Raw genomic sequence first — 26,880 nt, forward strand, 5'->3', positions numbered from 1 at the left:
GGCCCCGGCCCGGCCTGGCTCCGGCCCCCGCCCTGCCGGGGCGCCACCCCCCCCGCGCCCGCCCCGCCGGCTCCGAGCTGCGCCGCCGCGGGCCGACCAGCTGCACGCGCAGGGACAACGCTGGGCGAGGAAGCGTTGGCGCGCCTGCGCCCCGCCCCCCGCAGCCCGCCAGCCAGCCAGCAGTCTCCTTGCCCTGCCCCGCCCGACGCCCGCGATTCAGCTGGGCCGACTGGCTGCTTGCGCGAAGTGAAGGCGTGGCTCCAGAAGGAAAGCGCCGGGTAGCGGCCCACGACTGACACACAAGTCCCGCCCTCGGGCGCACCGTTCTGAACCCGGAAAAGCGAAGCCAGGGGTTTGCCACCCGCCCGCGGCCCTCCTCGCTGGCTGGCAGTAGTTTTCGCTGGGTAGTTTCGGCCGCGGAGAGTTACACTTTCAAAGCAGTATACCGCAGTAGTTGTAGTCTGCTTGGCTACTTAGGGCTCGGACTGAGGCTACCGCAGAAGTTATACTTCTAAATCACACGAACTAGTTATCTTAACTCATTCTTGTCTGAACATCAGTAAGGAGGAAACCAAGATGTATTTAAAGGCCTCAAATATCCCACCTCATTCTATCCACAAAGGAATGAGTTGCACCATTCTGGACTCTTCACTGCAGTTTTCAGTTACTACTGAGAATAGTACCATTTAGGCACTGGGCTAGGAGGGGCATATTACTGAAGTAGAGAATATTGTTCTTGCACTTCAGCAACAATTTACCTGGGGAGCAAGCATAATTACATGAAATGGATAATTCTGAGTCAACTTTATTTTGCCTGTTTCCTTCTCTGTAAAACGAAGGCACTGGACAGTTTCTGTCCAACTCTAGTACAGTGATGTCAATACAAGATAAAGAAATTTAGCTTTAGCACCTTTGACATACTTATTTCAAAGTAAGTACTTGACATCCCTTTGCTCTGACATCCTAACCTCCTAAACATCTTCCAGGCTTTCTCTTGGAGACTTTTTCCACTCCTACAGATAAAGCACCATTTCAGCTTTCACCTAGGTTACCCAGAGTTGCTTTTACCCCTCCAACTGGTTTCCTTTCACATCTAGTCCTCTTATCGGTCATTTCACATCTCCCCAAGGCTCCCCCACTTTTTTTTTCCCCTAAGTTCATACTTATCTCCAGTGCTAGAGGTCCTCCATCCACCTTGTAACCTGCAGCCCCAAGGTATAGTCTTTCTTTCCTGACTTTTAGGAAGGGCCCAACAACTGAGTAAAAACACTGACCAAGCCACTGAGAGGTACTTGCAACACAACTCCCTACTCTTATATTATGAAGAGTTACTCTTTACTCAACTGTTTCCTATCATTTCCTTTCTCCCCAGACTGTTAACCACTCTACTCCCAACCATCTCAATAGCATGAAAATGTTGATTTTGTCATTTGTCTACTTCTTTTTGGAGAGATTTCAAGCAAGCAATGCAACTAAAATGGAAAAAGAGAGAAGGCAGAGATGGAGTTCCTCAAGTAGTTCCTGGCCTCAGCTTACTGAGACAAGTCCTTGTAAAAGGGATCAATCCTTTTAATGTTATGGGCTACATCTGGCACAGACTTGATATGCCCAAATGTTCAACATTAACTCCCTAAAGCAAGTTAAGGAAGAAAATCCAGGTTTCTTAAAATAAAAAGGGCCTGCTAAGTTACGAAATTCCAGCAGATGGCAGTCACTTCTGTTTATCACTCACATCCTTGAAGGACACAGGAGCAAACCTCCTGGATCTACCCAGCAGAGAAAATAAGTGAGGTGAACAGAGAACAAAAGCTTTCTAACCCCTTTTCAAAGAGAAATATTTATATTTGTCCAAAAAGTATAGCTATCTCCCAAGAGCTAAGTACAGTTGTACTGCAGTAAAAAGAACATATGGCAGACACAGCTGGATTCCTATATTCAAATTTCTTACTAGCTTTAAGAATTCAGGCAATAACTCAACTATTCTGTTCTGCATTGGTAAAATTGTGGCATCTACCTGGTAATGTATTTGTGAGGATTAAATGAGGTGAGATCTATAATATGGTGCCTGCTGCTGCTGCTGCTGCTAAGTCGCTTCAGTTGTGTCCAACTCTGCGTGACCCCATAGACGGCAGCCTTCCAGGCTCCTCCATCCATGGGATTTTCCAAGCAGAAGTACTGGAGTGGGGTGCCATTGCCTTCTCCGAATATGGTGCCTAGTATTTAGCAAAGAGTAAATAAATGTTGGTTCCACTTTCTACCTCCACCCCTTTTGCTCAAGTGCAGTAACATATCCAAAGTAAAACATTTTACTGGCTATTTATTAAGGGTCTTTAGCCATAGTTAGTCCAGAAAAGGCAATGGCACCCCACTCCAGTACTCTTGCCTGGAAAATCCCATGGATGGAGGAACCGAGAAGGCTGCAGTCCATGGGGTCACAGGGTCAGACACAACTTGGCAACTTTACTTTCACTTTTCACTTTCTTGCATTGGAGAAGGAACTGGCAACCCACTCCAGTGTTCTTGCCTGGAGAATCCCAGGGACGGGGGAGCCTGGTGGGCTGCTGTCTATGGGGTTGCACAGAGTTGGACACGACTGAAGTGACTTAGCAGCAGCAGCCATAGTCTAAAATCTAATAAAAATGAGGTGCTGAGGGAAAAGAGAAAGTAAAGACAGAAAAAGTAGGATGCAGGTAAGGCTCTCAAAAGGGTCCACACCACACATGTATATGCATGGCTGAATCCTTCCGCTGTTCACCTGAAACTCTCACAACATTGTTAACTGGCTATACACCAATACAAAATAAAGTTTTTTTAAAAAATGAGGATCTACATCAAAGGTTCCCATACCTCAAAACTTAGCAATGACTTTTAGGACTCAAGGATTAATCAGATTATGAAATAGCACACCTAATAAATGACAACACAGTGACTAACAATGAAATTCTTTTATCGTTTTAAAGAAAGTGGAAGAAAAATCACACACATTAATAATCCATGATGCCAAATTTCTGAGGAATAAAAATTTCCTAGCTAGGAGGGATGCCTCCTTCAGTTTTTGTCCTATTAATATCAATAAAAAGCTTCTGCTCCTTTACCAACAAGGCTTATACTCAGAAAGAACTGACCCAAGTCTGGGAGCACCACCCACTCAAGTGTGAAGGGCTGAAGCTTCCAAACACAGCCCCAGTTTCCTGTGATGCATCTTCATCTCAGTGGGGACATGGTCACTGGCCAGGGAACCCGTGGCACGGTCCAAAGGGCGAAGGAGCAGCAGCCGTCTCGGAACACTGAGAGGTGACAAAGGCTCACAGCCTGCAGACTCAGAGCTCTGTGTGGTGGCCTTCTGCCTTCAGCAACTCACTGGGCTTCATGAAGATGCCTTCCATGGCCTTCCAGTAGTTGTTTTGGCTTGGCTGGGCCATGCCATGCACCTCTTTTTGCCCACTGATGGGTCGACCATATTGTTCTCCTGTGACAGACAGCAGAACCTCAGTGGAAGAATGCTTGAACCGCACCTCACTGTCCCTCACCCAGTAGGGCCCATTACAGAGCACTGTCCAGTCATCCAGATAATCGCCTTCACCTTCCTCACCAAACGCACTCACTTCCTGGAAGACACAGATAGGTAGCAATATTAGTATAGCTGACACACAGGCTTGAAAAGGGGAAGGAGGCAATGGAAAGAAAATGAGGCTATCCAAGAGTGAAAAATAAAAGGCTCTCCAGTGTTGTTTAAAAATAAATTACTTTGCAAATAATCCTCTACTTGCCTTATATTTTCTATTATAGTCTGAAAACACTTTACCTCTTATCACTTGACTTTAAATATGCCTACCTCATTCCCTTAACTAGACATTAAGTGACCTGATGAGAAACACAAGTTAGAAATGGGACGGGCTCTGGAGACAGGCAAACCTTGAATGTCAGCTTTGTCCCTTTCTGTGTAACTCCTTTGCGGTTTCGTTTTCTCCTCTATAAAGTGATGATGATAATACCTTACAAAATAATTGGGAGAATTAAATAATAAATATTAGCTGAGCAAAGTATAGCAAATTCTATTGTCCACTTGTATTCTAATCCCATTCCCCATAAGGTCAAAAATTCAGAGTTTCTATAACAATTTTAAAAGTTGCTAATATTTCAGAAATACATAATTTTTTTTTAATTGAAGTATAATTGACCTACAACACTATGTTACGTCCAGGTGTACAACATACTAACTCAATATTTCTATACATTACAAAACGATCACTACCAAACACATGTAACTCAAAAATACACTTAGAGCTATAAAATTTTGTAAGAAACTACATGTAATTAATAATCCTACTACCATACTTGTGGACTTCCCTGGTGGTTCAGACGGTAAAGTGTCTGTCTACAATGCGGGAGACCCGGGTTCGATCCCTGCGTCGGGAAGATCCCCTGGAGAAGGAAATGGCAATCCACTCCAGTACTATTGCCTGGAAAATCCCATGGACAGAGGAGCTTGGTAGGCTACAGTCCATGGGGTCGCAAAGAGTCAGACACGACTGAGCGACTTCACTCACTATACTTGTATACTGGAACTGAACAAGTAAGTAAATGGATGACAGTGTTGGGAGCCAGGTATCTCACTGTTAAGAGTAGGAATTTACAAATAAGCAGAGAGGAGGCTAAAATGATCTATGTGGCAATGGATTAGAGTTGGAGACATCAGTAAGAACTCATGTTTAACTTATAGATACAGACAATTACATATACGACCACTTATAGACATGTATATATACACATACAGGCATGTTATTTCTTTGCTTTGGCAGGTGAGAGGGTCTCAAAGAAACAAAACCCCAGTAGAAGTGAGTTCATGCAAGGCCTAGATCTTGTTTTCTAAGAATACTCTTCTCCAATAAACAGAAGCAGGACTCCGAAGGGAAATAGCTGAATCTAGGACTGGGGAAAGAAATAGACAAGATAAGCCCATAATAATTTAGTGCCATAAAGTAAGGAAGCCATACACAAACAAAGCCAAACACAGCCATACATAAACACAATGATGGGAGCATGTCAAATGGATACAGGAGGCAACTGAAAGAGCTCCCAACAGCCAAAGTTGGAATGTGAGCAACATAGTAAAGACAGCGGTATTGGATAATAATTCAAAGTACATACAAAAAAAAATCCAGGAATCCATATCAAGAAGTCCATATCGATGTAAATAATGATTGAATAAATACAGAAAAAACAAATCTCCCATGCAGAAGAATTCCAAATAAATTATGTAGCTCTCCCACCCTAGAGGAGGAGAAGCGTAACTCCCCACTCAAGTAAGGGCTTTGCACAGTGACACAAGAGTCAGAGTTCTTTGTCCGAAGAGTACAGTATGTAAAGGTGAAAGATGACAAGAATAACTTTACCAGACAAACCTGAAAAACGCTACTTCAGCCAGGTCATCAATATCAGCAATCATAAGATACTACGTACCCTTGAGAGAGGAGATGAAAATGGTACTTTACCTCTGTGGTCTACCTCCCCAAAACCTTTATAAATCTGGTCTAATCATAAGAAAAGATCAGACAAATTCCAACAGAGGAGCACCCTGTCGTATACCTGATTGGCACTTCTCAAAACTGTCAAGGTCAACAAAAACAAGGCGGATCTAAGAAACTGTCGCAGCCAAGAGTAGCCTAAGGAGACAACTAAATATACTGTGGATGGGCTCCTGGATCAGAAAAAGAGCATTAGGTAAAAACTAAGGAAATCAGAAGGAGCTATAGACTTTAGCTGATAACAATGTATCAGCACTGTTTCATTAACTGTAACAAATCTGCCATACTAATGTTAAAAATGTTAACAGGGAAAACTACGCAGAGTGGAGGTGAGAGGAAAGCACTCATTAAGGGAGCCACATACTCAAAAGTTCAAGGCTTTAAAAAAAGGGGGGGGGGCACAATTCCTAATTCATTCTCCTAATGCGGTTAGTTGACATCATTAGAAAATAATAATACTTTTTATTGCAAGTTTGGAAAACATTGGGTTTCTTTATTGCAAGATTCACCAGGACAACTTATGATACACTAACATATACCTAGCCTCTCTTTCTGCCTCATCTCTTGATCTAGATGTAATCTCTATTTTGACCAGAAACAATTTCCTTCTCCTTGACAGGCAATTCTTCAGGTCTGCACAGAAGAGATTCATACCTGGAAGAAAAAGGGCTAAGAACCAAGATATCAAACCACTCAACTGAGTAAATGCTCTGTTGAGCAGCAGTGACTCATAGAACGCCACCTCACCTGGTTTCCAGAAAGAGGTGAGGTGAAATGGTGACTATGGAGGTTTCGGCCAGTGTTGACGTGTGTCAGCCGGATAGGCTGACCGCATCTGATGGGAGTTCCCCTCTCACACACTGTGGCTGTCTTCCCTCGTATCCTCCAGTAACTGTTGCTGTCATCCACAGAGGTTACACCTGTCACCGACTGCTGCCCACTACCTATAGTCAAAAAAAAAAAGTATATATAAAGGACCAGTCAGAATGGCCATCATCAAAAAAATCTACAAACAATATATGCCAGAGAGGATGCAGAGAAAAGGGAACCCTCTTGCACTGTTGATGGGAATGTAAATTGATACAGCCACTATGGAAGACAGTATGGAGATTTCTTAAAAAACTAGGAATAAAACTATCACATGACCCAACAATCCCACTACTGGGCATACAGCCTGAGAAAACTGTAACTGAAATGGACACGTGTACCACAATTTTCATTGCAGCACTATTTACAATAGATAGGACATGGAAGCAACCTAGATGTTCATTGACAGATGAATGGATAAAGAAGCTGTGGTACATATACATGATGAAATATTACTCAGCCATAAAAAGGAACACATTTGAGTCAGTGCTAATGAAGGAGATGAACCTAGAGCCTATTATACAGAGTAAAATCAGAAACAGAAAAACAAGCATCATGTACTGACGCATACATATGGAATCCAGAGAGATGGTGCTGATGACCTATTTGCAGGGCAGCAATGGAGACACACACATAGACAAGAGACTTATGGGCCCAGAGCCAGGGGCAGCGGGGGGTGGCTGGAGGGAGGGAAGGAAAGGGTGGGATGAATGGAGAGAGTAGCATGTGAAAATGTACCAATGTAAAATGGATAGCCAGTGGGAATTTGCTGTGTGACTTGGGGAATTTAAACTGGGGCTCTGTGTCAACCTAAAGGAGTGGGATGTGGTGGGTGGTAGGAGGCAGGTACAAGAGGGAGGGGATGTGTATACTTATTACTGATTCATGTTGATGTATGGCAGAAACCAGCACAATACTATAAAGCAATAACCCTTCAATTAAAAATAACTACATTTTTAAAAAATTATTAAGTTACAGATTCTTCTCTTCTAACCTTTATCAATAAAGGGTTTTTATATACAAGAAAAAAAAAAAAAAAAGGAAAAGAGAGTGAGCTCAACTTGACTCCTCTCTTTCCTCTGGCTAATAACGTGCCCTGTGTCATTAAAAAGGTTTGGAGGAATGGGAAGGAAACCCTATGTGTCATAATATTTTTTTCTTCTATGACATTAAAACATGTATGAGAAACACAATGTATTTATATAGTATTAGTTACTGTATGATGAACTATATTTAAGAGTGTACCATATCAGAATAGTCCAAAAATTTGCATCAAAGAGCACTAAATAAATGAACATTTGTGGTTTTCTTGAAGCACAGGCAGTGTTTAACCTATATACAGTAGCCTGGATATCCCCCAGTATATGTCAGTTATCTCATCATATTTGTAATTGTTTGTAACATTATTCAATGTCCACTATGTATTACAATCTACTACCTGCAGTCAAAAAAAAAATCCAAAATTTTTATTACAATCCAAGAAATTTTTTTATCCTATTTCACAATGAAAATGAGACCAGTTTTTGCTGTCAACTTTAATCCAACAAGCCATTCAGTTCAGTTCAGTTCAGTTCAGTCGCTCAGTCATGTCCGACTCTTTGAGACCCCGTGAATCGCAGCACGCCAGGCCTCCCTGTCCATCACCAACTCCCGGAGTTCACTCAGACACACGTCCATCGAGTCAGTGATGCCATCCAGCCATCTCATCCTGTGTCTTCCCTTCTCTCCTACCCTCAATCTACAGTTATCAATTCCTTTAAGTAAAGCATCAACACGTTACAAAAGTATTCTTAAGCCATTTAAATTTGGTTCATAATGATTACAGAAGGTGTGATTTTGCAGGTTAAAAGGTTATCTTACCTCTAAAAAGGTTAAATATATACCTATAGACTTGAAAAAAGAGGAAATATACAAATAATAATTGCTAACTAGCTAACCTATATTTGAGCACTTACTAGGTGTCAGATACCAACTCAAGCCTTTTACTTGAATATTCTTATTTGATACACTCGTCTATTCTCTGGGATAGGTTTTACTATCATTGCCCCCATTTTATACTGGAGTGTTAAAAAAGATGAATAATATGTCCAAGATTACACAATCCCAAGAGACAGTGCAGGGTTTGAACCTAGGTGGCCCGACTCTACAGCTCTTAACCACTTGACCACTTGGCTTCCCACAAAGCTTTATTTACTGTCAAGCTTTCCCAAATAGCCCACTCATATAAACTCCAGGGACATTCTCTTCCCTACGCCTCATTTAGTACTCAATTCTCTGAAGGTACTACATATTTCCCAGATGCTCTCCTCAGTCATTCTTGCCTGTTCCTCCTAGCTTTCTCTTCAGTCCCTAGCCCTGTCAGACAATAACTTTTCAATGACACTTTCTGTTTACCACTTAACACACAGTGTTGTACCATAGTCCACAGTTATCTGGGTGAATGTTTATGACTAAACTACCACTTTCTCTCTTGTTTCTTCTACTCAACCCAATGATTTTGTACATTTTTTTTAAGGGTAAACCAACTCTCCTTCCTTAATTCCGGTTCCTGCCGTAACAGTTCTCTGGGTCCTCACTGCTATGCTTCACTAAATCGCAGTCCTCACTTTCTGCCTCTTACTTTTTCACATTCTGTTCAACCCTGCACTTCCTCTCCCATTCTTACACTTAGGGATTACCCAGAGTTCCATCCCTGGCCTTAGACATTCTTAAATAATGGTTGGGGATCAGGACAAAAGTGTTTACATGTGCTTCAATGAGCTTTTCAAATGATTCAAATTGACACCAGATTGCAAACCACAGTTCATCCTGGGAAATTTTCTTTACTCTTCCCACATCTTCAGTCACCACTGAGACAATGATGTTGTACTTAATTAACTCTCTACCTCAGGCTCAGCACAAATTTCTCTTCTGAGCTCCAGACTTGAACCTGGTTCTCAAATCTGGCTACCCATCAGCAGCATGTGAAGAGCTTTCTAAACCTATAGATTCCTACTGGCAGGTCTCTCTCCACCCACATTCTGACTCGATTTAGTAGATCCAAAGTAGGAAACCAGATCAAATTAAAATACAATAAACCTTACATATAGTAGGTATTCACTTAATAATCAAAGATTATTAAGACATCCCAACAATGACAATTCAGTTCCTCTTCTAGTCTAACTGATCAGACAGGTTTTGGGTATCATGAACCACAGACCCATCTGCAAACTACAGACCTATATCCATCTAAGAGAACTCTTTCCTCTCTTAGCTAATAGCATCATCAGTTAAAGACAGAAATCTAGCAGTCATCTTACACACCTCTCACATCTCACTAGCTCAACTTTTTTCTCTCCTTTCTGTTTTTGTTTTCCTGTAATGTGCTGTCACACTACTGTATTTCCTGTATCTAGAACCACCTTAGGCACATAGTAGTTGCTCACTAAATCTACACTGAATGACTGAACCTACAAAAACTGCTGATTACAGATGAACCCACAAGCTAAGCATTTTAATTTCATACATTAAAAAGCCCTCTAAATAGTTTCCTCAATTCCAGTTGAGTCCTTTAGTTTTTCTTTACAGGAAGGGCAAGGTTTGAGTGAAAAGAGGCCAAAGCAAGAGTTGAAGAGCAAGTGTAAGGTGGAAAAGAGCTAAACAGAGGGTTATAGTCTCTAAAGACTGAGGTCTTGGAAGACGTCAGCAATGTAACAGCACTTACTGTAATTTTCTACATGTCTGTCCCTCCTGCCCTGAGTACTGCCAGCCTGCAGTAGCTGAAAGCAGGCTTTGAACCTGGACAGATTTGGATCGAACCCCGTCACTGTCATTCACTAGCTGCCAAGGCCTTGAGCATGCGATTTATTTGAGTGTTTCCTCATCTGTACAGTGAAGATAATAATAGTCTATACCCCGTAGTGACGTTGTAGTCTTTAAAAGTAGTTATGTAACATGACTGGCACGAAGCGCACCAGACAGAAACTAGGATTACGATTAAGATGCCTAAGGACCACTGAATTTTCGGACTCGGCCTCCAGACCTCAGGAACCTCCCTGGGTTCCCCTAACCTTCCGAGACCACACCCCTCAGAGTTTCTCCAGGCCCCGCCCCCTCCGGAGCCTACCAGGCCTTCCAAGCCCACCCGAACCCCGGTGGCCGTACCTGACCCGTAGCGCACGTCGTGTGAGTGCAGTCGCACGTTGTGGCGCGTATTGAGCAGCTTCACCACAGAACCGCACGTAACGACAGCCAGATTGGACGATCCCACAGCACTCCACAAGCCCCCGAACAACAGCAGCGACACCACAGCCATCCCGGCTGTAGCGCGGAGCCCCTAATCTCCGAAGAAACTCCGCCCCTGCCCGGAAGCGGAAGCTGCGGGCGGAACCACAGAGAAGAGAAAAGGGAGAAGCCCTAGCCTGGTCTTTATGGTTCCTTGCTAGAGAGGCCTAAGGGACAAGCTAGGCTTGGTTGCTTCCGCCCCGCTTAGTTGTTTCCCGGAGCCCTGTGACAACTGCCTTCCTGAACCGCTTCGGCCAAATAACCACCTCCTTTGACGAACCCAAAAAAGCAGAGTGGGAGAAGAGAGTACGAACTGGCCCGCCTACTCCCAGTGACAGGGCGCCGGAAGTGACGTAGCACGTTGACGCAGCAGCAGCGGCGGCGGTGGCGGCGGAGGGGTCGTGCGGTGGGTCCGTACTAGCCTTTCCCAGTCTCGGTTCCACGACTCCATTTTCCTCGGTGGGGGCTTAGAGCACCAGAGAAGCGGCGGGCCTCAGGCAGGTAAAGTTTAGACCGGAAAGCGTGTCCCTCGAATGAGTCAGGTAGGGAGCCAGGCTCCTAGGGCCTGGTCCCGTAAGGGACGAGGCACTGGGGAGCCGTATGGGGGAAGAAGAGGGGCCTCCGGCCTTCCCGACTCTGTAAGGGAGAACGGAGAGGAAAGTGGGGTAGTTGCTCAGAGTCTCAAGGTTCTTCCCAACCCTGTGCCACCCGGAACCCATGAGTTGGGTGGCCTGTTGTGTCAACAGACTTCCTGGGATGCGGTCCTTCTCTCGCAGCTTCTGAAAACTGGGCCACGCAATAGGGTTGGGAGTGGAAAGGACCTGGGGCTTCCAAGTCAGGATCAGGTGATCGAATTGTTTGTCCCGGGGATGTGACACCTACGGAGCTTTGAGCAACTCGGTCATCAGGCTAGAGGGCGATGCCAAATTCCACCTTTTTTCATGTTGTTGAATAATATAGTTAGAACTTTTTGTAGATGGCTACATTCCCTGTGGCTCATTGGTAAAGAATCCGCCAGCATTGCAGGAGGCACAGGAGATGCGGTTCGTTCCCTGGGTCAGGAAGACCCTCCTGGAGGAGGAAATGGCAGCTCACTCCAGTATTCTTGCCGAAAATCCCAGGGACAGAAGAGCCTGACAGGCTACAGGCCATGACGTCGCAAAGAGTCAGACACGACTAAGGAACTTAACACACACAGGCACACACATCTATCCATCCATCAAACGCCTACCACACATATCAGATTGGACTATTAAGTTAAAAGTTTATTTTCTTCCAGTTTCTGCCTTTCTCTTCAAGGACTCCCTTGAACCAGCCGAAGCAGTTCACTTCCCGTGTTTGTTGCAAGTACTGATGCTTATTTTTCTGTTATCTATCCAGAAATACTTCTGTAGAAATTCACTGTAATATCAGAAGTAGCAAGGAAGTATTAAGTTACACTGCTGCTGTTAATGAACATGAAGAGTGTAAAGAATTTTGAATTTAATCTCTTTGGAGGAAAAAAGTTCAGTTTGACTTTTTTAAGTTCAACTGTTTATCTGAAAATTGCTGATTTTTGTCTTCTGTGTATTGATTACAAAAGTATGATTGCTCCCCCATCAGTTGTGAATTTAGAGCTCTTTTACAGTACTTGCCCTCCAGCCAGTAGAAGTCTGAAACATTTGAAAGCTTATTTAGTTGGTTTGGGTGGCTGCTAGATCAGATTAGCATGGTATTGCTACCATGATTTAAAGAGGTTTAAATCTCATCTGGGAGCTGATCACATCAGGAAGTGGTACAGTCACATTTTGCAGTTGAATTTCCTTCAGAGCTTGATGCTGGGTTTTCTGCATGCTTCCTTCAGATGATCCAGTCCTGTGGCTTTAAGTACCATCTGAAAGCAGGCCTCTCCCAAGTTTAATCTCTAGCCCTGCCTTCTCTCCTCTGTGTTTAAGAAACACACAAGATACCTGTTTAACAGCTCCATCTGAAAGTCTCTTAAACATCTCAAACCTGGCATAAGAAAAAGAAACTTTTTTTTTTCCCCCCATCATTCCAAACCTGGTCTTCCCTACCTTACTGAGTGGTACATGATGAGAGTACCAAAGCCCGACCTCTTTCTAATTAACGACTTAGGTCTTTCATTAAGTCTTGTCACTTCTATCTTCAAAATGTGTTTCAAGTCTCTCTCCTCCGTTTCCTCCCTGTTCCAAGCCACCATCATCTTTTGCCTAAGCTCCCACAATACTATCTTCAGCCTCCTCTGCTTCCACCTAGAACCTCTCCCAGTCCATAGCAGGATCAGATCAGATCGTGTCATTTCCCTTTCCAGTGGGTCTCTGTAGCCTTCACAGCCCAGCTCGAGCAGGTCCCTTCTCCCTCTCACATTCTTCTGCCTTCACCATTCTTTGGTCACATGCCCTTGGGATATGGCCTGCTATATTCCAAGTTCTTGCCCACCTTTTCTGCCAGAAACCCCTTCTGGCTGTGCATACTGCTGCCTACCCGTGCTTCATGTCTCAGTCTAAACTAAGTCTCTCAGAGGGGAGAGTGTTTATTTCCTTCCTATCATTTATAGCCAGCTTTATTTTGTTTGTGGTCTGTCTCCTGGACCAGAATATAGTTATCCTAGGGGCAGAGATTTTGCCATGTATGTGCCTGGCGTGTAGTAGGCACTCATTAGATATTAGTGCTTACTGAATTAGCAAGTAAACTACTAAGTCAGTTCTTGGTTTAAAATCCTGTAGGACTGTCCCAGCACCTTTCAGTTAAGAATCCAAAATCCTTCAGAAGATCCTTGTGACCTCACCTCTGACTCATGGATTCTCTCCAGTCAAACCAGCCCTCACTGTTCCCACCTCAGCATATTCTGAGCCTTGTGCTGGAGCTCTTTTCTCCAACGATGCCGCTCCTTGAACCACCTCCAAAGAAGCCAGCTCCTTTACTTAGTTAACTCCATTTTCCTTAAAAAAAAAAAAAAAAAAAAAAATCCACCTAACTCTTAAGGTCTTTCAAGCCACTTGCTCAAAATCAGGTTAGAATCCTTTATTACAGGCTCCCATGGTACCTTTGCCATCATTTCTTTAAAGACCGTCCATACTTGTAGATCAGGGGTTACCAAACTAAGGCTCCAAAATAAATGGGCCAAATTAGGCCACTCCCATTCATTTACATACTGTGTCTGCCCTTGTACTTTAAGGACAGATCTACTCCTTGGTGTTAGAACAGGAACTATCTGCTCCCAATCCCCTCTCCATGTTGCAGAGGATTCAGTAACTGTTGCAGGGATTCTGAATCTGGTTACATATTGTTGTTTCTGCTTTTCTCTTCTTTTTTTCCTTATCTCCAAAGGAAACATGGAAAGAAAAAAATAAATTAGTTATTATGTTTTAACCATTATTAACAATAGTGGCATTGAAAAGATTCTAAGAGGGTTATTTCTTATAAATAATGGTGTGCATGTTAAAATGATTATAGATAAAATTCTAATGATTAAGATTTTTCATAACATAGTTCTGAATCCCAAATTTAATAAGAGAACTTGTCCTAAGTGGATTCTGAATACTTTTGTCTATTAAGCTCTTAGGTTTTTGGATTCCAAATTGGGTAGTCATTTGTGAGCGTCATTGGAATAGTCCTAGGCTCCTGCTCATCAAATGCAGAGTGTCTTATAGTGTAAACACCACACCAGACTTCTGGGGCTATTCTTCAGACCACTGGGCCCTCTCAAACCTTTTGCTCATGCTGCTTTTTTCTGACTTTTTACCTCCTCTCAACTCAGGCATCACCTTTTGTGAGGCGTTCTCTGACGACCTCTGTCTTCATATTGCTTTCATAATTCTCGTATGTAACTGCCATAAAACATTTGTTATGCTTTGTCATAACTTCATTTACAAGTTTTTTGTGAGGTGAATGTGAACACGCGGGTCAAAAGCATATTTTACTTTTGTTTTTATACCCAAGTCCCAGCACAGAGCTGTACCCTGAAAAAACAAAACTGTAAATGTTAATTGAAGCTGCCAGTGGAGGGAATTAACAGACATCTTTTTGCTCTGGTCTCCTTTTAATTGCCTCCCTCACCATCATGTTCAAAGGGAGGGACTGCAGAGGGCCTCCCCTGTGGCAATCTGATCCCAGCTCCATTCCTCTTCCAGAGAATGTCATGGTAACGGACAGCCTCTCCCTTTGAGCCACATCTTCTACTGCAGCTGTGCTTTCACCTGGAGAAACCTCCTTTCACTACCCCACTGCCCTTGTGGATCTGTTTCAGTAGCGAGTTTAAGTTTAGAGTCTGAATATGGGAAAAATTCAAGAGCCTAAGTACAAAAAACAAAATCCAAACAACCTCAGAGTCTTCTCAGATGTCATTTATTAGTGATAATCATAGACTAATCGGTGGTGGTTTTGTCCTGGAGTAGTTGCTGCTGGCCACCCTCAGCCTGCAGTGCTGCTGCAGCGCCCTCGGCACATCCTGCTCCCCCAGGTTGCAGCAAATCAGGATTGCTTCTGGCACAGCCTCTTTAACTGGAAGTCTTGGCAGTGAGCTAGATTGGGGGCCTTTCCCAGCTATATAGCACAGCATGTACTTCTTGCTAACCTAAGGGATGGGAGGAAAGCTGCACGCAGCACAGAGCACCAGCTTGCCCCAGAACAGAATAAAGCCATTGCTTACATTAGGTAGACTGACTATTTCTCTCTGCTAAGTAGGCTGTAGGGCATCTGGTCTGGAGGAGCCAGCATCTAGTGTGAAGATGTTGAGGCCTTAGAAGACTGAATTTGTGGATCTGATAGCCTAATTAAAGCAAGCGGTGTGTGGGGGTGCTGTACCCAAATCTATTTTTAATGACTAAGCTTAGGGCTGAGGGGAGCCATATTAAAATTAGAGTACCACATTTAATTGGCAGAAGTTTTAGATACTCTTCTCACCTTTTGGGTGTACTCAGGATAATGGCCTTAAGGAAATAGATCTGGTGGGGGGGCGGGGGCATCAATCTAACCAAGGCTTCCAATATCACCATCCTGTGGGACTTAAACATGGTTTAATATAGGGGGCTCCCATACTTTTTGATCTCAAGACCTCTATACTCTTGAAGGTAATATAAGATTACAAAGATATTTTGTTTATGTGAGTTACATCTATGGATATTTATGAGATTTATATGTATAGGTGTTTGCCCAGATTAGAAGTTAAAACTAACAGATAAATGTTAGTTGATTTTAATCTAATAATAAGCCTGTTTGCAATATACAAGTATATCAAATCAACACGTTATGCACCTAACTTTATACAGCATTATGTGTCAACTATAGTTGACCCAGGGACAACAGGGAGCTGAGTTGCTGGCACACACCCCCCCACACACACAATGTGCATACTGCTATCTCTGCCTCAAAAACAAAGGAATTGATGAATGCCTCCACCCAAGGGCAGGAAGCTGAAACATTTTGAATGGACTCAAAACTCAAACCTGGATTCTTTTGATTCCACATATTGTGATCTCTAACAGAACACAAACTTTCTCCCACACTTAATTTTAAGATATGTACAATGAAAATATGGATACTATATTTACTAGGGGGGGGAATCCACATACAAGTGAACCCATGCAGTTCAAACCCATGTTCAAGGGCCAGTTGTTTACCAGTAAAACTGAGAAAATAAGCCTGCTACATTCTAACACTTTATGGAAAACAAGTATAATCTTAAAAACAAAATAAAATGTAGTAAGAGTAGCATTATTTTTGTTTGTTTGGGGGTTTGTGAGGTGGTTGGGTTGTTATTTGTTGTTTTTGCATTTTTGGCAAATTTTTTAAAAAATTTATTTATTCATCTTGTATGCCTCAGGGGTTAGTTGTGGCACATGGGCTTAGTTGCTCTGCAGCATGTGGGATCTTAGTTTCTAGACCAGGAATTGAACCTGCATCCCCTGCATTGCAAGGCAGATTCTTAACCACTGGACAACCGGGGAAGTCTCATTGGCAAATCTTTTTAATGTTTGCTTTAATACAATGATGTGGATTCTCACACCTGCTTCTGCATTCAGCCCATTGTGATACTACATGTCATATAACCTCTGGAAGACTTCACTCTACACATGAAAGAAAAGAGGGTGATCCCTGGACCACACTTTGAGAGCTACTGGTATGATAGAAACAACTGTTTCTTTGGAGTCGGACAGACCTTAACTCAACTCTGAGGTCTTACCGTTGAAAGTTGTATCACCTTGAACAAGTGACTTCATCTCTGAGTATATTTTTTCCTCTGTTGAAAGGACAGAGAAATGTGCTGTAACTCATAGGACAATGTTGGGCTAAATAGGTTAAGTGTCTGGAACTTGTTAGGTGTGCAGTAGATTAGGGAAGGCCTACGTTTGTTTATTTATTTTTGGCTATGCTGGGTCTTTGTCACTGTGCATGAGCATTCTCTGATTGCCACACGTGGGGGCCACTCTGTTGCGGTGTGTGGGCTTCTCATTGCAGCAGCTTCTCTTGTTACAGAGCAGGGGCTCTAGGACGTGGGGGCTTCAGTAGTTGTAGAGCAGAAGCTCAGTAGTTGCAGCATGTAGACTTAGTTGCCCCGCAGCATGTGGACTCTTCCCGGACCAGGGCTCGAACTTGTGTCCCTTGCATTGGCAGGCAGATTCTTAACCGCTGGACCACCAGGGAAGTCCCTTTATGGTCCTTTTTGGCCCTCTACTAGAAGTCAACTTCTTGGGAATGTTGAATCCTATTTCTCTTCAAATTCCCAGCTCCTAGCAGAGTGTTTGTACTTGGTAGACATTTGGTAGTTTAAAAAGAATGGCATCTGAAACTTCAGTCTAAAATTGAACGTAAGACCCTTCTCATTGATTCTCCCTTTCCACCAGAACTTGTACCTTCAGTTTTGTTTTCTTGAGTTCAGTTCATCTTTACTTGGTTATGGTATCAGTTGATATCAGTAAGGGTAATTTTCAGGAGAATTAGAGTCACAGCACTTAAGGCTCCTTCTAGAGCTTAGACCACTTGAGATAGCCATTAGCCACCCTCCGCCCTCTCCAGGCCCACTCCCGTCTTTAACTGAGAAGACAAGAACTAGTAATCTGTTTAACTTAGCAGTTTCTGTTCTGTATAGAGCACCTGGTGGGATACAGCTTATCTGCTACAGAATAAAAATGGAGTGTAATGCCTCTTATATTGCTGTTTATGTTTTTGTGATTTTTTTTTTAGTCCTTTAATTGATATTGTCTCTGACTTCCAGAAGCTTGTAGTCTAAGTGGAAAAAATGGACATAGACAGTGGACCATAATTCAGGACAGCATGAGGAATGGTGCTGAGTGGAAGAGCAGCCAGCTTCAGGATTCCAGAATGGAATTTTTATGCTCTGATTTGTGTGATGTATGCTGCACTTTAAAGCCCAGGGAACTCCATGTCATGGTTCTGTGGTTCTCCACTGCCATTTCTAGGTTTTGGATGCATCTAACATCAGGGAGGTAGAAGACAAAGTTGAGATTGGTTGGTACTGAATTATAGAATACTGGAAATTAGGCCTACGATTCAGTTAACATTTTTTAAAATAGTAGACTAGACTCTTTCCCCTATTATCATGTAATATTCGCAACTACCCTGCATGGTAGGTAGTGCTGTTGCCTTTTTTCAAATGAAGACATTGATATTCAAGCACATTCAGTAATATGCTTACCTTTAAGACCTAGCAGACGCTGGGACCAGGATTTGATTTCTACTCTTAAGCCCAGTAGTGTTTGTATTTAACCATGTTGCATTTAATTTGTAGGCCGTGGAAGTCTCTTTCAAAGTGTTTTTTGGTTTGTTTGTTTTGCTCGGGAGGTAAATGCTCACAGTGTAGTTGTGGTCCTAATGTTTCTGCAGAGGCCCCTTTTCTACCCAAATGCTCCCGACCAGTACTCACACAAGTGGAGTCAGGTTCATGAAATGATGTTTAATCTGTTGAAAAGGATTTTCTTTTTGACTCTGCCAATAGCTCAGCTATAGTTCCTATCATTAAGTTGGGATTTAATTATTGTTTGCCAGACTTACAAGTGAGTCATATAATCTCACTACTGCTGTATCCCTACCTATGTAATTACTCCTGCATTAATTTCTTTCTTTATCTGCCCATTTCTATCCCCAAATGGTAAGTGAGATAAACCTCTTTGGACAAGCCATGTGGTATTTACAGAGATGTCCAGCATAATTGCTTTTTAAAGGTACACATGAGAGGGGCAGTGGTGAGAGGAGTGGATAAGAGAAGAGATGGGGCCGTCTTATTCTTACTCTCTCCTCCCAGATGGTAATGATTGGACAGAGCAGTGGCACACAGCTGAAGGCTATGGAAATGTTTAAGAGTCCTCTCTCTCGTTTTTTATCCCCATCTCCCTGTCTTCCCTAGTTGTCTTCAGGCAGGCCGTGAGAAGCTGCAACAATGTCTGATTTTGTGGAAAGCGAGGCCGAGGAGTCCGAGGAAGAGTACAATGATGACGGCGAGGTGGTGCCCCGGGTCAACAAGAAATTTGTAGAAGAGGAGGATGACGGTGAGGAAGCCCTAGCCTCAGGCTTCTCCCCACTATTGCTAAGCTTTGGATAGTTGGATTCTTGCTGATGAGAGACTCAGGCTGAGCACAGAAGTTATCACACATGAGAGGTACCAGCTTGAGTAATTTTTAGTCATTCGTAGAAAATATTTACTAAGTATCTGTCTGCTATATGCCAGGCACTGTGCCTAGAACTAGGAATACAAAATAAAGACCTGGCTATTGTGGAGCTCACATTAGTGGGATGGGACAGCCAGTCAACCAAGAAATACATAGGGGATGTTTCTCTTTTAGAGACCTAGCAGTGTTGGTATTTATGCACCCAGTTTCCAATTTTTCTGTCCAAACCCAACCGTTAGGATCATTAGCAGAGTAGAACCATGAAAACAACTTTAGAGACAGTAAGGAAAATGGAAGCTTTATCAAAAACCTTTCAGATGAAAGAAGGAATATAGCTACCGAGCTTATAAACTGAGAAGAAACCAAAGTTTTTGGTGGCTGTAAAACCTCTAGTCAAGATTTTGACCATCCAGAGTAATTAGGAAGCTCATCTTGCCGAAAGACAGATAGTGAATGTAGACAAGAGTTTCCTTTTCAAAGGCTACTGCTCTGAGTCAGTGGTCATGTTTTTCGTCTTTGTATTGGATGAGGCAGAAGAGTTAACATGGCATCCAGGTCATTTGGTTCAGAGCAGATAAGAAATAACATTTAAGCAGGTGGTCCTGCCCCAGCGCCAGCCTGTTTCCCAAACTGCATGCCTCAAACATGCATGTGTTCCAGATGAGGAGGAAGAGGAGGAGAACCTGGATGATCAGGATGAACAAGGAAACCTGAAAGGCTTTATCAATGATGATGACGATGAAGAGGAAGGGGAGGAGGATGAGGGTAGTGACTCCGGAGATTCGGAAGATGAAGTTAGCCACAAGAAGAGAAAACGCAGTGAGTAGCCCCTCCCCGGGTCAGGTGAGGCTGGGGTGGAAGCCAGTGGAGGAGGGGCCTCCCGGTCACAACCAGCAACATTCTGTCTTCTCTAGCATCTTTTGATGACCGCCTGGAGGATGATGATTTTGATCTCATTGAGGAGAATTTGGGTGTCAAAGTCAAAAGAGGAGTAAGTGCCTTTTTTGTTTCTGTCCTTGAGGATGAAGGAAGAAGCCATTGAAGTTCAGTGGCTCTGGGGGGTGGTGGGAGGCACATCCAGAACCGTCTGGGGAACTTCAGCGAGGAGAAAGTGGCTCAGTATCGTGCTGTGGAGCCCAGTTCTGGGTGCCTGTCAGTTTCAGGAGTGGGCCTTGGGGCATCACTTGATGTGCTCTTTCCCATCTCCCTCGTCAGTGTAACTGTGGTGGGAAAATAGAAGTGAGATTGGAGAGCAGTCATTGTTACGCCAGTTCCCTCAGACCCTGACCAGGCAGGCTTTCCACCCCTAGCAAAAATACCGACGTGTCAAAAAAGTCTCAGATGATGAGGACGACGAGGAGGAGGAATATGGCAAGGAGGAACATGAGAAAGAAGCTATCGCAGAGGAGATCTTTCAGGATGGGGAAGGGGAAGAAGGGCAGGAGGCCGTGGAGGCCCACATGGCTCCTCCAGAAGAGGAGGAGGAAGATGATGAAGAGTCAGGTACGTAGCATCAGGCAGGGAAGCCCGTTTGGGGCAGGGGTTTGGGATTTCCTGCCCCGAGGAATGGGATGGGAAATCATTTTTCAGCTACTGGCCTCCAGCATTTGACAGAAAGGAGTTCCTTTCCAAAGGCTCTCTTCTCTTCACTGGCCACTCATATAGTAGGAACTAAAGCCATTCAGTCCTGCCTCTGGGCACTAATCCCTCCATTCCCTACTTAGACATTGATGACTTTATCGTGGACGATGATGGACAACCTCTGAAAAAGCCTAAGTGGCGGAAAAAGCTTCCTGGATACACTGATGCGTGAGTGGAGTCTGGGGCAAGGTGGTCATAAGGGCATCTGAGTGGACCCAGGCAGGAAGGAAGAAGTCAGAGGCCTTGGCCAAAGTTAGAACAGTCAGCTCTCAGCCACTTTGCCTCCTGCCTCTGATAATCTTCGCCAGGCAGTGATGTCAGACTGCTCCTCAAAGCCCTGAAAGCTCTCTCTGCGTCCTAGTGCCAGGGTGGGATGAAGGGGAGGCACATGTCAGCAAAGACCTAGCCTTTCTCTAATACCTGCAGCTCTGTGTTCACTTGTTTGTGTATCAGTCTTCTAAGTGTAATTATGTCGAGAAATTCTTTGCTCTGAGAGAATACATCTTAGCGAAGGGTGGATCCACTGAACATGATATGAACCCATCTGTCCTGTTACTTTTTGATCCTGGTCACGGACATGTGCCAGAGATGGGTTTTCATCTCAGTAAATGAGTTTCCCCAGAAATAGCCACCAGCTAAGCCTTTATTCCACGGTGAATATGCTTTTTTTTGTTTAGATTTCCCTCAGCCTTTGTAGTTCCCTCGGGGCAGGTAAAAGATCTCTGCAGGGGCCGCATCTGTTTCCTCTCACCGGAACCTGGGCCAACTGCCTTTCGCTCTCACCTGCAGGGCTCTGCAGGAAGCCCAGGAGATTTTTGGTGTGGACTTTGACTACGATGAATTTGAGAAATACAATGAGTACGACGAAGAGCTGGAGGAAGAGTATGAGTATGAGGACGATGAGGCTGAGGGTGAGATCCGAGTGCGCCCCAAGAAGACCACCAAGAAACGTGTGAGCCGCAGGAGCATCTTCGAGATGTATGAGCCCAGTGAGCTGGAAAGCAGCCACCTCACCGATCAGGACAATGAAATCCGAGCCACTGACTTGCCTGAGAGGTTCCAGGTAAGGAAGCACCAGCCTCTGTCCTTCTGCTGAACATCAACTGCCCTGAGCCACCTTGGTACAAGGGTTATAGCAGAGATCAATCTAACAGTAGTTTATAGGCGGACTTCCCTGGCAGTCCAGTGGCGAAGACTCCACGCTTCTGCTGCAGGGACCACGGGTTCAATCCCTAGTCAGGGTGGCGCAGCCAAAAAAAAACAAAAATGATATATAGGAACTTGGCTTTGAACCCCAATCTGACCAGGGGTACAGGAAGTCTAGCTCAACATAGACTCTGATGTGTCTTAGGGTTCTTGAAATGGCTCTCTCTTTAGCAAATATACGACATGCCTACTTCTTGCCAGACAATACTTTTCCGGGTACTGAAAACATGTGCCTCTGGAGCATATATTTTTGTCCAGAAGAAGAGTGTGTTTTTGCTGCATGAGATACAAGATAAAATCAGTCTCATGCTCCTGTGTTATCCCCTGCAGCTCCGTTCCATCCCCGTCAAGGGGGCTGAAGATGATGAACTGGAAGAAGAGGCGGACTGGATCTACAGGAATGCCTTTGCCACACCAACCATTTCTCTGCAGGTACCCCCCTAAAAAGCCTGTGTTTTGACGCAAACCAGAAGTCACCTCATCAGGATGAGTAGCTGCTTCTCCCTTGCCCCCAATGTCTGTGGACCTCCCACAGAACAGCATGTGTGTACGAGTGTATGAAGAGATTTTTCTAGGCTCACTCTGAGAAGGTCATCCTGTGACAAGAAGCAGTGTTGTATGGCGAGACAAAGCAAGTAAAGGTGTTGTTGCTCTTTCTTTTTTCTTCCAACTGTAGGAAAGCTGTGATTACCTAGACCGAGGGCAGCCAACCAGCAGCTTCAGTCGAAAAGGGCCCAGCACAATTCAGAAGATTAAAGAGGCCCTGGGCTTCATGCGAAATCAGCATTTTGAGGTAGCACTTCAGGCTGTAGTGGTGCAGTGGTTAGAACGTCAACTAGGGGTGAGGGAAAAGTTGGCCACCTAGGTTAGGTGGGGACCGCCCCTACCACGTCCTGTCCTCAGCAGTGGTCCCTTGACCAAGTATGTGAGGACTCAAGTGATCGAAAGAAACCACTACCCCTTCTGCAGCATTATGTTCCCCCATGGCGGGACAGGCATGTGCTCTGGATGGGCCAGGGTTCCCAGTGCTGAATTTCATGGAGCTATTTATCCCTCTAGCAGAGGGGTTCCTTGCAGATCTTTCCTCTCTGGCTGACTGCCCATTTCTTTGCCCCCCCAGGTGCCTTTCATTGCTTTCTACCGGAAGGAGTACGTGGAGCCTGAGTTGCATATCAACGACCTGTGGAGGGTGTGGCAGTGGGATGAAAAGGTAACATAGGGATCCGTGTTCCTCAGAGCTGAGGGCTGCACTAGGTACTACTGCTACTGGGGCCCAAGTTTTCCTGCACGTACCAGGTGATGTCCCAAACCCCCAAGCCTGTCAGGCTTCCCCCAAGGACTCTTGGTAAGGAACTGCCTGGCCTTGGGTCTCCAAAGCTAAATACCAGCCCTTACCCCTGCCCTGCCTTGTCCTAGTGGACCCAGCTGAGGATTCGTAAGGAGAACCTAACACGGCTGTTTGAGAAGATGCAGGCTTATCAGTACGAGCAAATCTCTGCTGATCCTGACAAGCCCCTTGCTGATGGCATCCGGGCTCTGGACACCACGGACATGGAGAGGTAGCGTATGCGGGTTTTATTCCTTTAGAGGGAGCCCTCACGCCAAAGGCAGGTACACCCCTCGCCTGCCCCACCCACCCACCCTCCAGAGAAGCATAATCTTGTAAAATTCGCAGCAGAGCACCTATCCCTTAGAAAGCCAACTTAACACACCAGAAGTGCTCTTTTTGACAGGCAAATTCCTGTTACTTACCCATATTGGTATAAAAGTTTAAGAGAATCAGATAGTCATGTTTGCTTATTTATGTTACCTGTATGAAAAGCCACATGGGAAGCCAAACTACAGCCAGAAAGTGGCTTGGTGAGCCTGGAATTAGAGAGGGTTGTGGGAGAGCAGCAGGTGATGTTAATGGCTAGTGGCGTGAACCTGGGAAGGAAGAACAAAGACTGTCTCAAGGCCTCTGAACTGGAGACATGCTTCCTCATCTGTCTCTTTCTTTTTGTTGCCATTTGTAACAACGACCAATTATTTGACGTATTTCTTCTTGAAAGTACCTTGATTGCAATTAAGTCATGGTTTAGGGCCATTGTGTATCCCTGATAAATTGGAGAACACAGGCATCCATCCTAGTTGGGATTGTACCTCTTGTAGCAAACCCGGGGTATATCCTTCCTCCATGACAAAATTGAGGTCTTATGTCCCTTCCCTCCAGGCTCAAGGATGTTCAGTCAATGGATGAACTGAAAGATGTCTACAATCATTTCCTGCTCTATTATGGTCGTGACATCCCTAAGATGCAGAATGCCGCCAAGGCCAGCCGCAAGAAGCTAAAGCGTGTAAGGGAAGAGGGAGATGAGGAAGGTGAGTGCTGGAGAAGAAAGCCCGGAGGCTTGGTGGCCATGGCCTTCCCAAGGATGCCTCTGACTGCTTACACTTCGGAGCTTCTCTCCACGTGTGTCAGATCCTTGGAAGTAACTGGAAGCCAGAAGATTAACTCATGTTTTCTCCCCAGGTGATGGTGAGGAGGCAGAAGATGAAGAGCAGAGAGGGCCAGAGCTCAAGCAGGCTTCTCGCCGAGACATGTACACCATCTGCCAGAGTGCCGGGCTAGGTAAAAGCTAATTGTATAAGTTCCCTGATAGTCACTGGCAGGTAGGATGAGGACTTAAAGGACAGCTGAGTGAATCACCAGTCCGCTTCTAACACTTGCTCCCATGACCCAAACCCATGCCACAGGAATGGTCCAGCTTTCCCTGTAATTCCTGAAGGAGTGGGAAACACATGATCAGAGTTCATCCTAACTTTGGGAAGTTCTTTTGCTAAACTATAACTTCCACAGAAAGTTACTATTTCTTCTGCTTCTGTTTAAAGCCAGCATTTTCATTGTTCATTGTGAGGCATCCTGTTCCTGCTCATTGGTGATCCTTCTTAAATTTACTGCCCAGAATTTGCAGTTTTAGACTGAAAACCAAGAAGTTATTCAGTCCTGCTGTTGGCTTACCTTTATCTCTCCTGATTTGCTTTAGATGGCCTGGCCAAAAAGTTTGGGCTTACTCCTGAGCAATTTGGGGAAAACCTCCGGGACAGCTACCAGCGGCATGAGACAGAGCAGTTTCCAGCAGAGCCCTTGGAGCTGGCGAAGGATTATGTTTGCAGGTGGGCTTGCAGTAGCTGGCTGGTGAGAGGAGGAACCTACGGGCAAAGGTGTCCTCATCCTGCAGCGCCTCCATTTTCCCTGCAGCCAGTTCCCTACCCCGGAAGCCGTGCTGGAAGGTGCCCGCTACATGGTAGCCCTGCAGATTGCCAGAGAGCCCCTCGTCCGGCAGGTGCTGAGACAGACTTTCCAGGAGAGGGCCAAGCTCAATATAAGCCCCACTAAGAAAGGAAGAAAGGTAAGCCAGCTGAAGGGCTTTGATCCAGCTTACGGTCCAGCTCTGTTTGAACTGAGTTTCTTGCCTTCACGCTTAGCTGAGCTGTCTGCCTGAGTGCAGAGGCAGGCCCTTCCCAGGGTCCAGCCCAGTCTTTCTGTCAACTGATGGTTCCCTCTTGTTACACAGGATGTGGATGAGGCCCACTATGCCTACTCCTTCAAGTACTTAAAGAACAAGCCTGTTAAGGAACTGAGAGATGACCAGTTCCTCAAGATCTGCCTGGCTGAAGATGAAGGGCTGCTCACCATTGATATCAGCATCGATATGAAGGGAGTGGAAGGGTAAGCAGAGCTCTGGCCTGGGGTTATTTTGGGAAAGCCTGGTCAGGAGTCTGTTGGAGGGAGGGGTCCCTCAGGAATGTGAACCACGCCTTCAGAACTGAGCAAACCATTGTCTCTGGCTCACTCAGTGTGTCTGGGCATTCAGGCACCACCTCTTCTCTGTCCCTGATAGCAGTGTTATATCCCCTCAGCTATGGCAGTGACCAGACGTATTTTGAAGAAATCAAACAATTTTACTACCGAGATGAGTTCAGCCATCAGGTGCAGGAGTGGAACCGGCAGCGCACCCTGGCCATCGAGCGAGCTCTCCAGCAATTCCTGTATGTGCAGATGGCCAAAGAGCTCAAGAACAAGCTGCTGGCTGAAGCCAAAGAATACGTCATAAAGGTGAGGACGGGGACTCGACCTTTCAGTTCAGCTCAGTTACTGAGTCGTGTCCAACTCTTTGCGACCCCATGGACTGCAGCACGCCAGGCCAGCAGCACAATCTTCAGTCCTGTAATTTCCCCGGGCTAGAGGTGAAAACGAAGGCACCCCCTAATAGCTGTCCTGTAGCTAATGGAAACTCCCTGAGAGGGAGTGCACACAAGGTCATGGGTCACTCTAAGACCTCCCTTTGAAGAGCTTCTTCCTTCCCTCCCCCACCCCGTACACATTCTTCCTATACATGACTGGCCTCTGTACTCTCCTACTGTTAGGAACAAGGTGTGCCTTCAGGGTGTAAGCCTGCCAAGGGCTAGAAACGTGCACATATAAATAAGATCTTTGCAAATATGTGTCTGCCCCTGTTTCTGTAACACACTTGGCGAGCCTGACAGCCATAGTGACTGGTGTGTCTCCTCCCCAGGCCTGTAGTCGAAAGCTCTACAACTGGTTGAGGGTGGCGCCCTACCGGCCAGATCAACAAGTAGAAGAAGACGACGACTTTATGGATGAGAACCAAGGGAAGGGCATCCGGGTCCTAGGCATTGCTTTCTCCTCTGCCAGGTAACTTCCTGTTCCTGCATGCCTGGCATCACCCCTTACCTGTCTCCCT

The 26,880-nt window shown here is 44.9% G+C and overlaps 2 protein-coding genes across 2 annotated transcripts in view; one reads left to right on the forward strand and one right to left on the reverse strand.

The window, feature by feature from the left end:
* Positions 1 to 2,930: 2,930 nt before the first annotated feature.
* Positions 2,931 to 10,719, reverse strand: SDF2 (stromal cell derived factor 2). Its single transcript, XM_004012502.3, has 3 exons — positions 10,539 to 10,719; positions 6,276 to 6,472; positions 2,931 to 3,608 (listed from the first exon to the last, which is right to left on the reverse strand). The coding sequence occupies exons 1-3, from the start codon at positions 10,687 to 10,689 to the stop codon at positions 3,321 to 3,323; spliced, it is 636 nt and encodes a 211-aa protein (XP_004012551.1). The 5' UTR covers positions 10,690 to 10,719; the 3' UTR covers positions 2,931 to 3,320.
* A 358-nt stretch (positions 10,720 to 11,077) lies between these two features.
* SUPT6H (SPT6 homolog, histone chaperone and transcription elongation factor) overlaps positions 11,078 to 26,880 on the forward strand; it is a 30,835-nt gene continuing 15,032 nt past the window's right edge. Inside the window, exons 1-18 of the mRNA XM_004012503.6 lie at positions 11,078 to 11,159; positions 19,024 to 19,165; positions 19,946 to 20,104; positions 20,200 to 20,276; positions 20,596 to 20,788; positions 21,010 to 21,094; positions 21,716 to 21,989; positions 22,463 to 22,564; positions 22,809 to 22,925; positions 23,253 to 23,342; positions 23,549 to 23,691; positions 24,345 to 24,493; positions 24,645 to 24,743; positions 25,159 to 25,288; positions 25,374 to 25,524; positions 25,690 to 25,844; positions 26,036 to 26,231; positions 26,692 to 26,831. Of these exons, the coding sequence (XP_004012552.2) occupies positions 19,057 to 19,165; positions 19,946 to 20,104; positions 20,200 to 20,276; positions 20,596 to 20,788; positions 21,010 to 21,094; positions 21,716 to 21,989; positions 22,463 to 22,564; positions 22,809 to 22,925; positions 23,253 to 23,342; positions 23,549 to 23,691; positions 24,345 to 24,493; positions 24,645 to 24,743; positions 25,159 to 25,288; positions 25,374 to 25,524; positions 25,690 to 25,844; positions 26,036 to 26,231; positions 26,692 to 26,831 (2,369 nt within the window). The 5' untranslated portion in view covers positions 11,078 to 11,159; positions 19,024 to 19,056. The remainder of the gene's footprint in view (positions 11,160 to 19,023; positions 19,166 to 19,945; positions 20,105 to 20,199; positions 20,277 to 20,595; positions 20,789 to 21,009; positions 21,095 to 21,715; positions 21,990 to 22,462; positions 22,565 to 22,808; positions 22,926 to 23,252; positions 23,343 to 23,548; positions 23,692 to 24,344; positions 24,494 to 24,644; positions 24,744 to 25,158; positions 25,289 to 25,373; positions 25,525 to 25,689; positions 25,845 to 26,035; positions 26,232 to 26,691; positions 26,832 to 26,880) is intronic.

Source organism: Ovis aries, chromosome 11 (genome assembly GCF_016772045.2).
Source record: "Ovis aries strain OAR_USU_Benz2616 breed Rambouillet chromosome 11, ARS-UI_Ramb_v3.0, whole genome shotgun sequence".
NCBI lineage: Eukaryota > Metazoa > Chordata > Mammalia > Artiodactyla > Bovidae > Ovis > Ovis aries.

Coding starts and splice junctions, on each gene's coding strand:
- SDF2 (XM_004012502.3), bottom strand. CDS start 10,689: ATGGCTGTGGTGTCGCTGCTGTTGTTCGGGGGCTTGTGGAGTGCTGTG. Junction 6,473..10,538: donor CGACGTGCGCTACGGGTCAG/GTACGGCCACCG, acceptor TTTTGACTATAG/GTAGTGGGCAGCAGTCGGTG. Junction 3,609..6,275: donor CACCTCTTTCTGGAAACCAG/GTGAGGTGGCGT, acceptor TGTGTCTTCCAG/GAAGTGAGTGCGTTTGGTGA.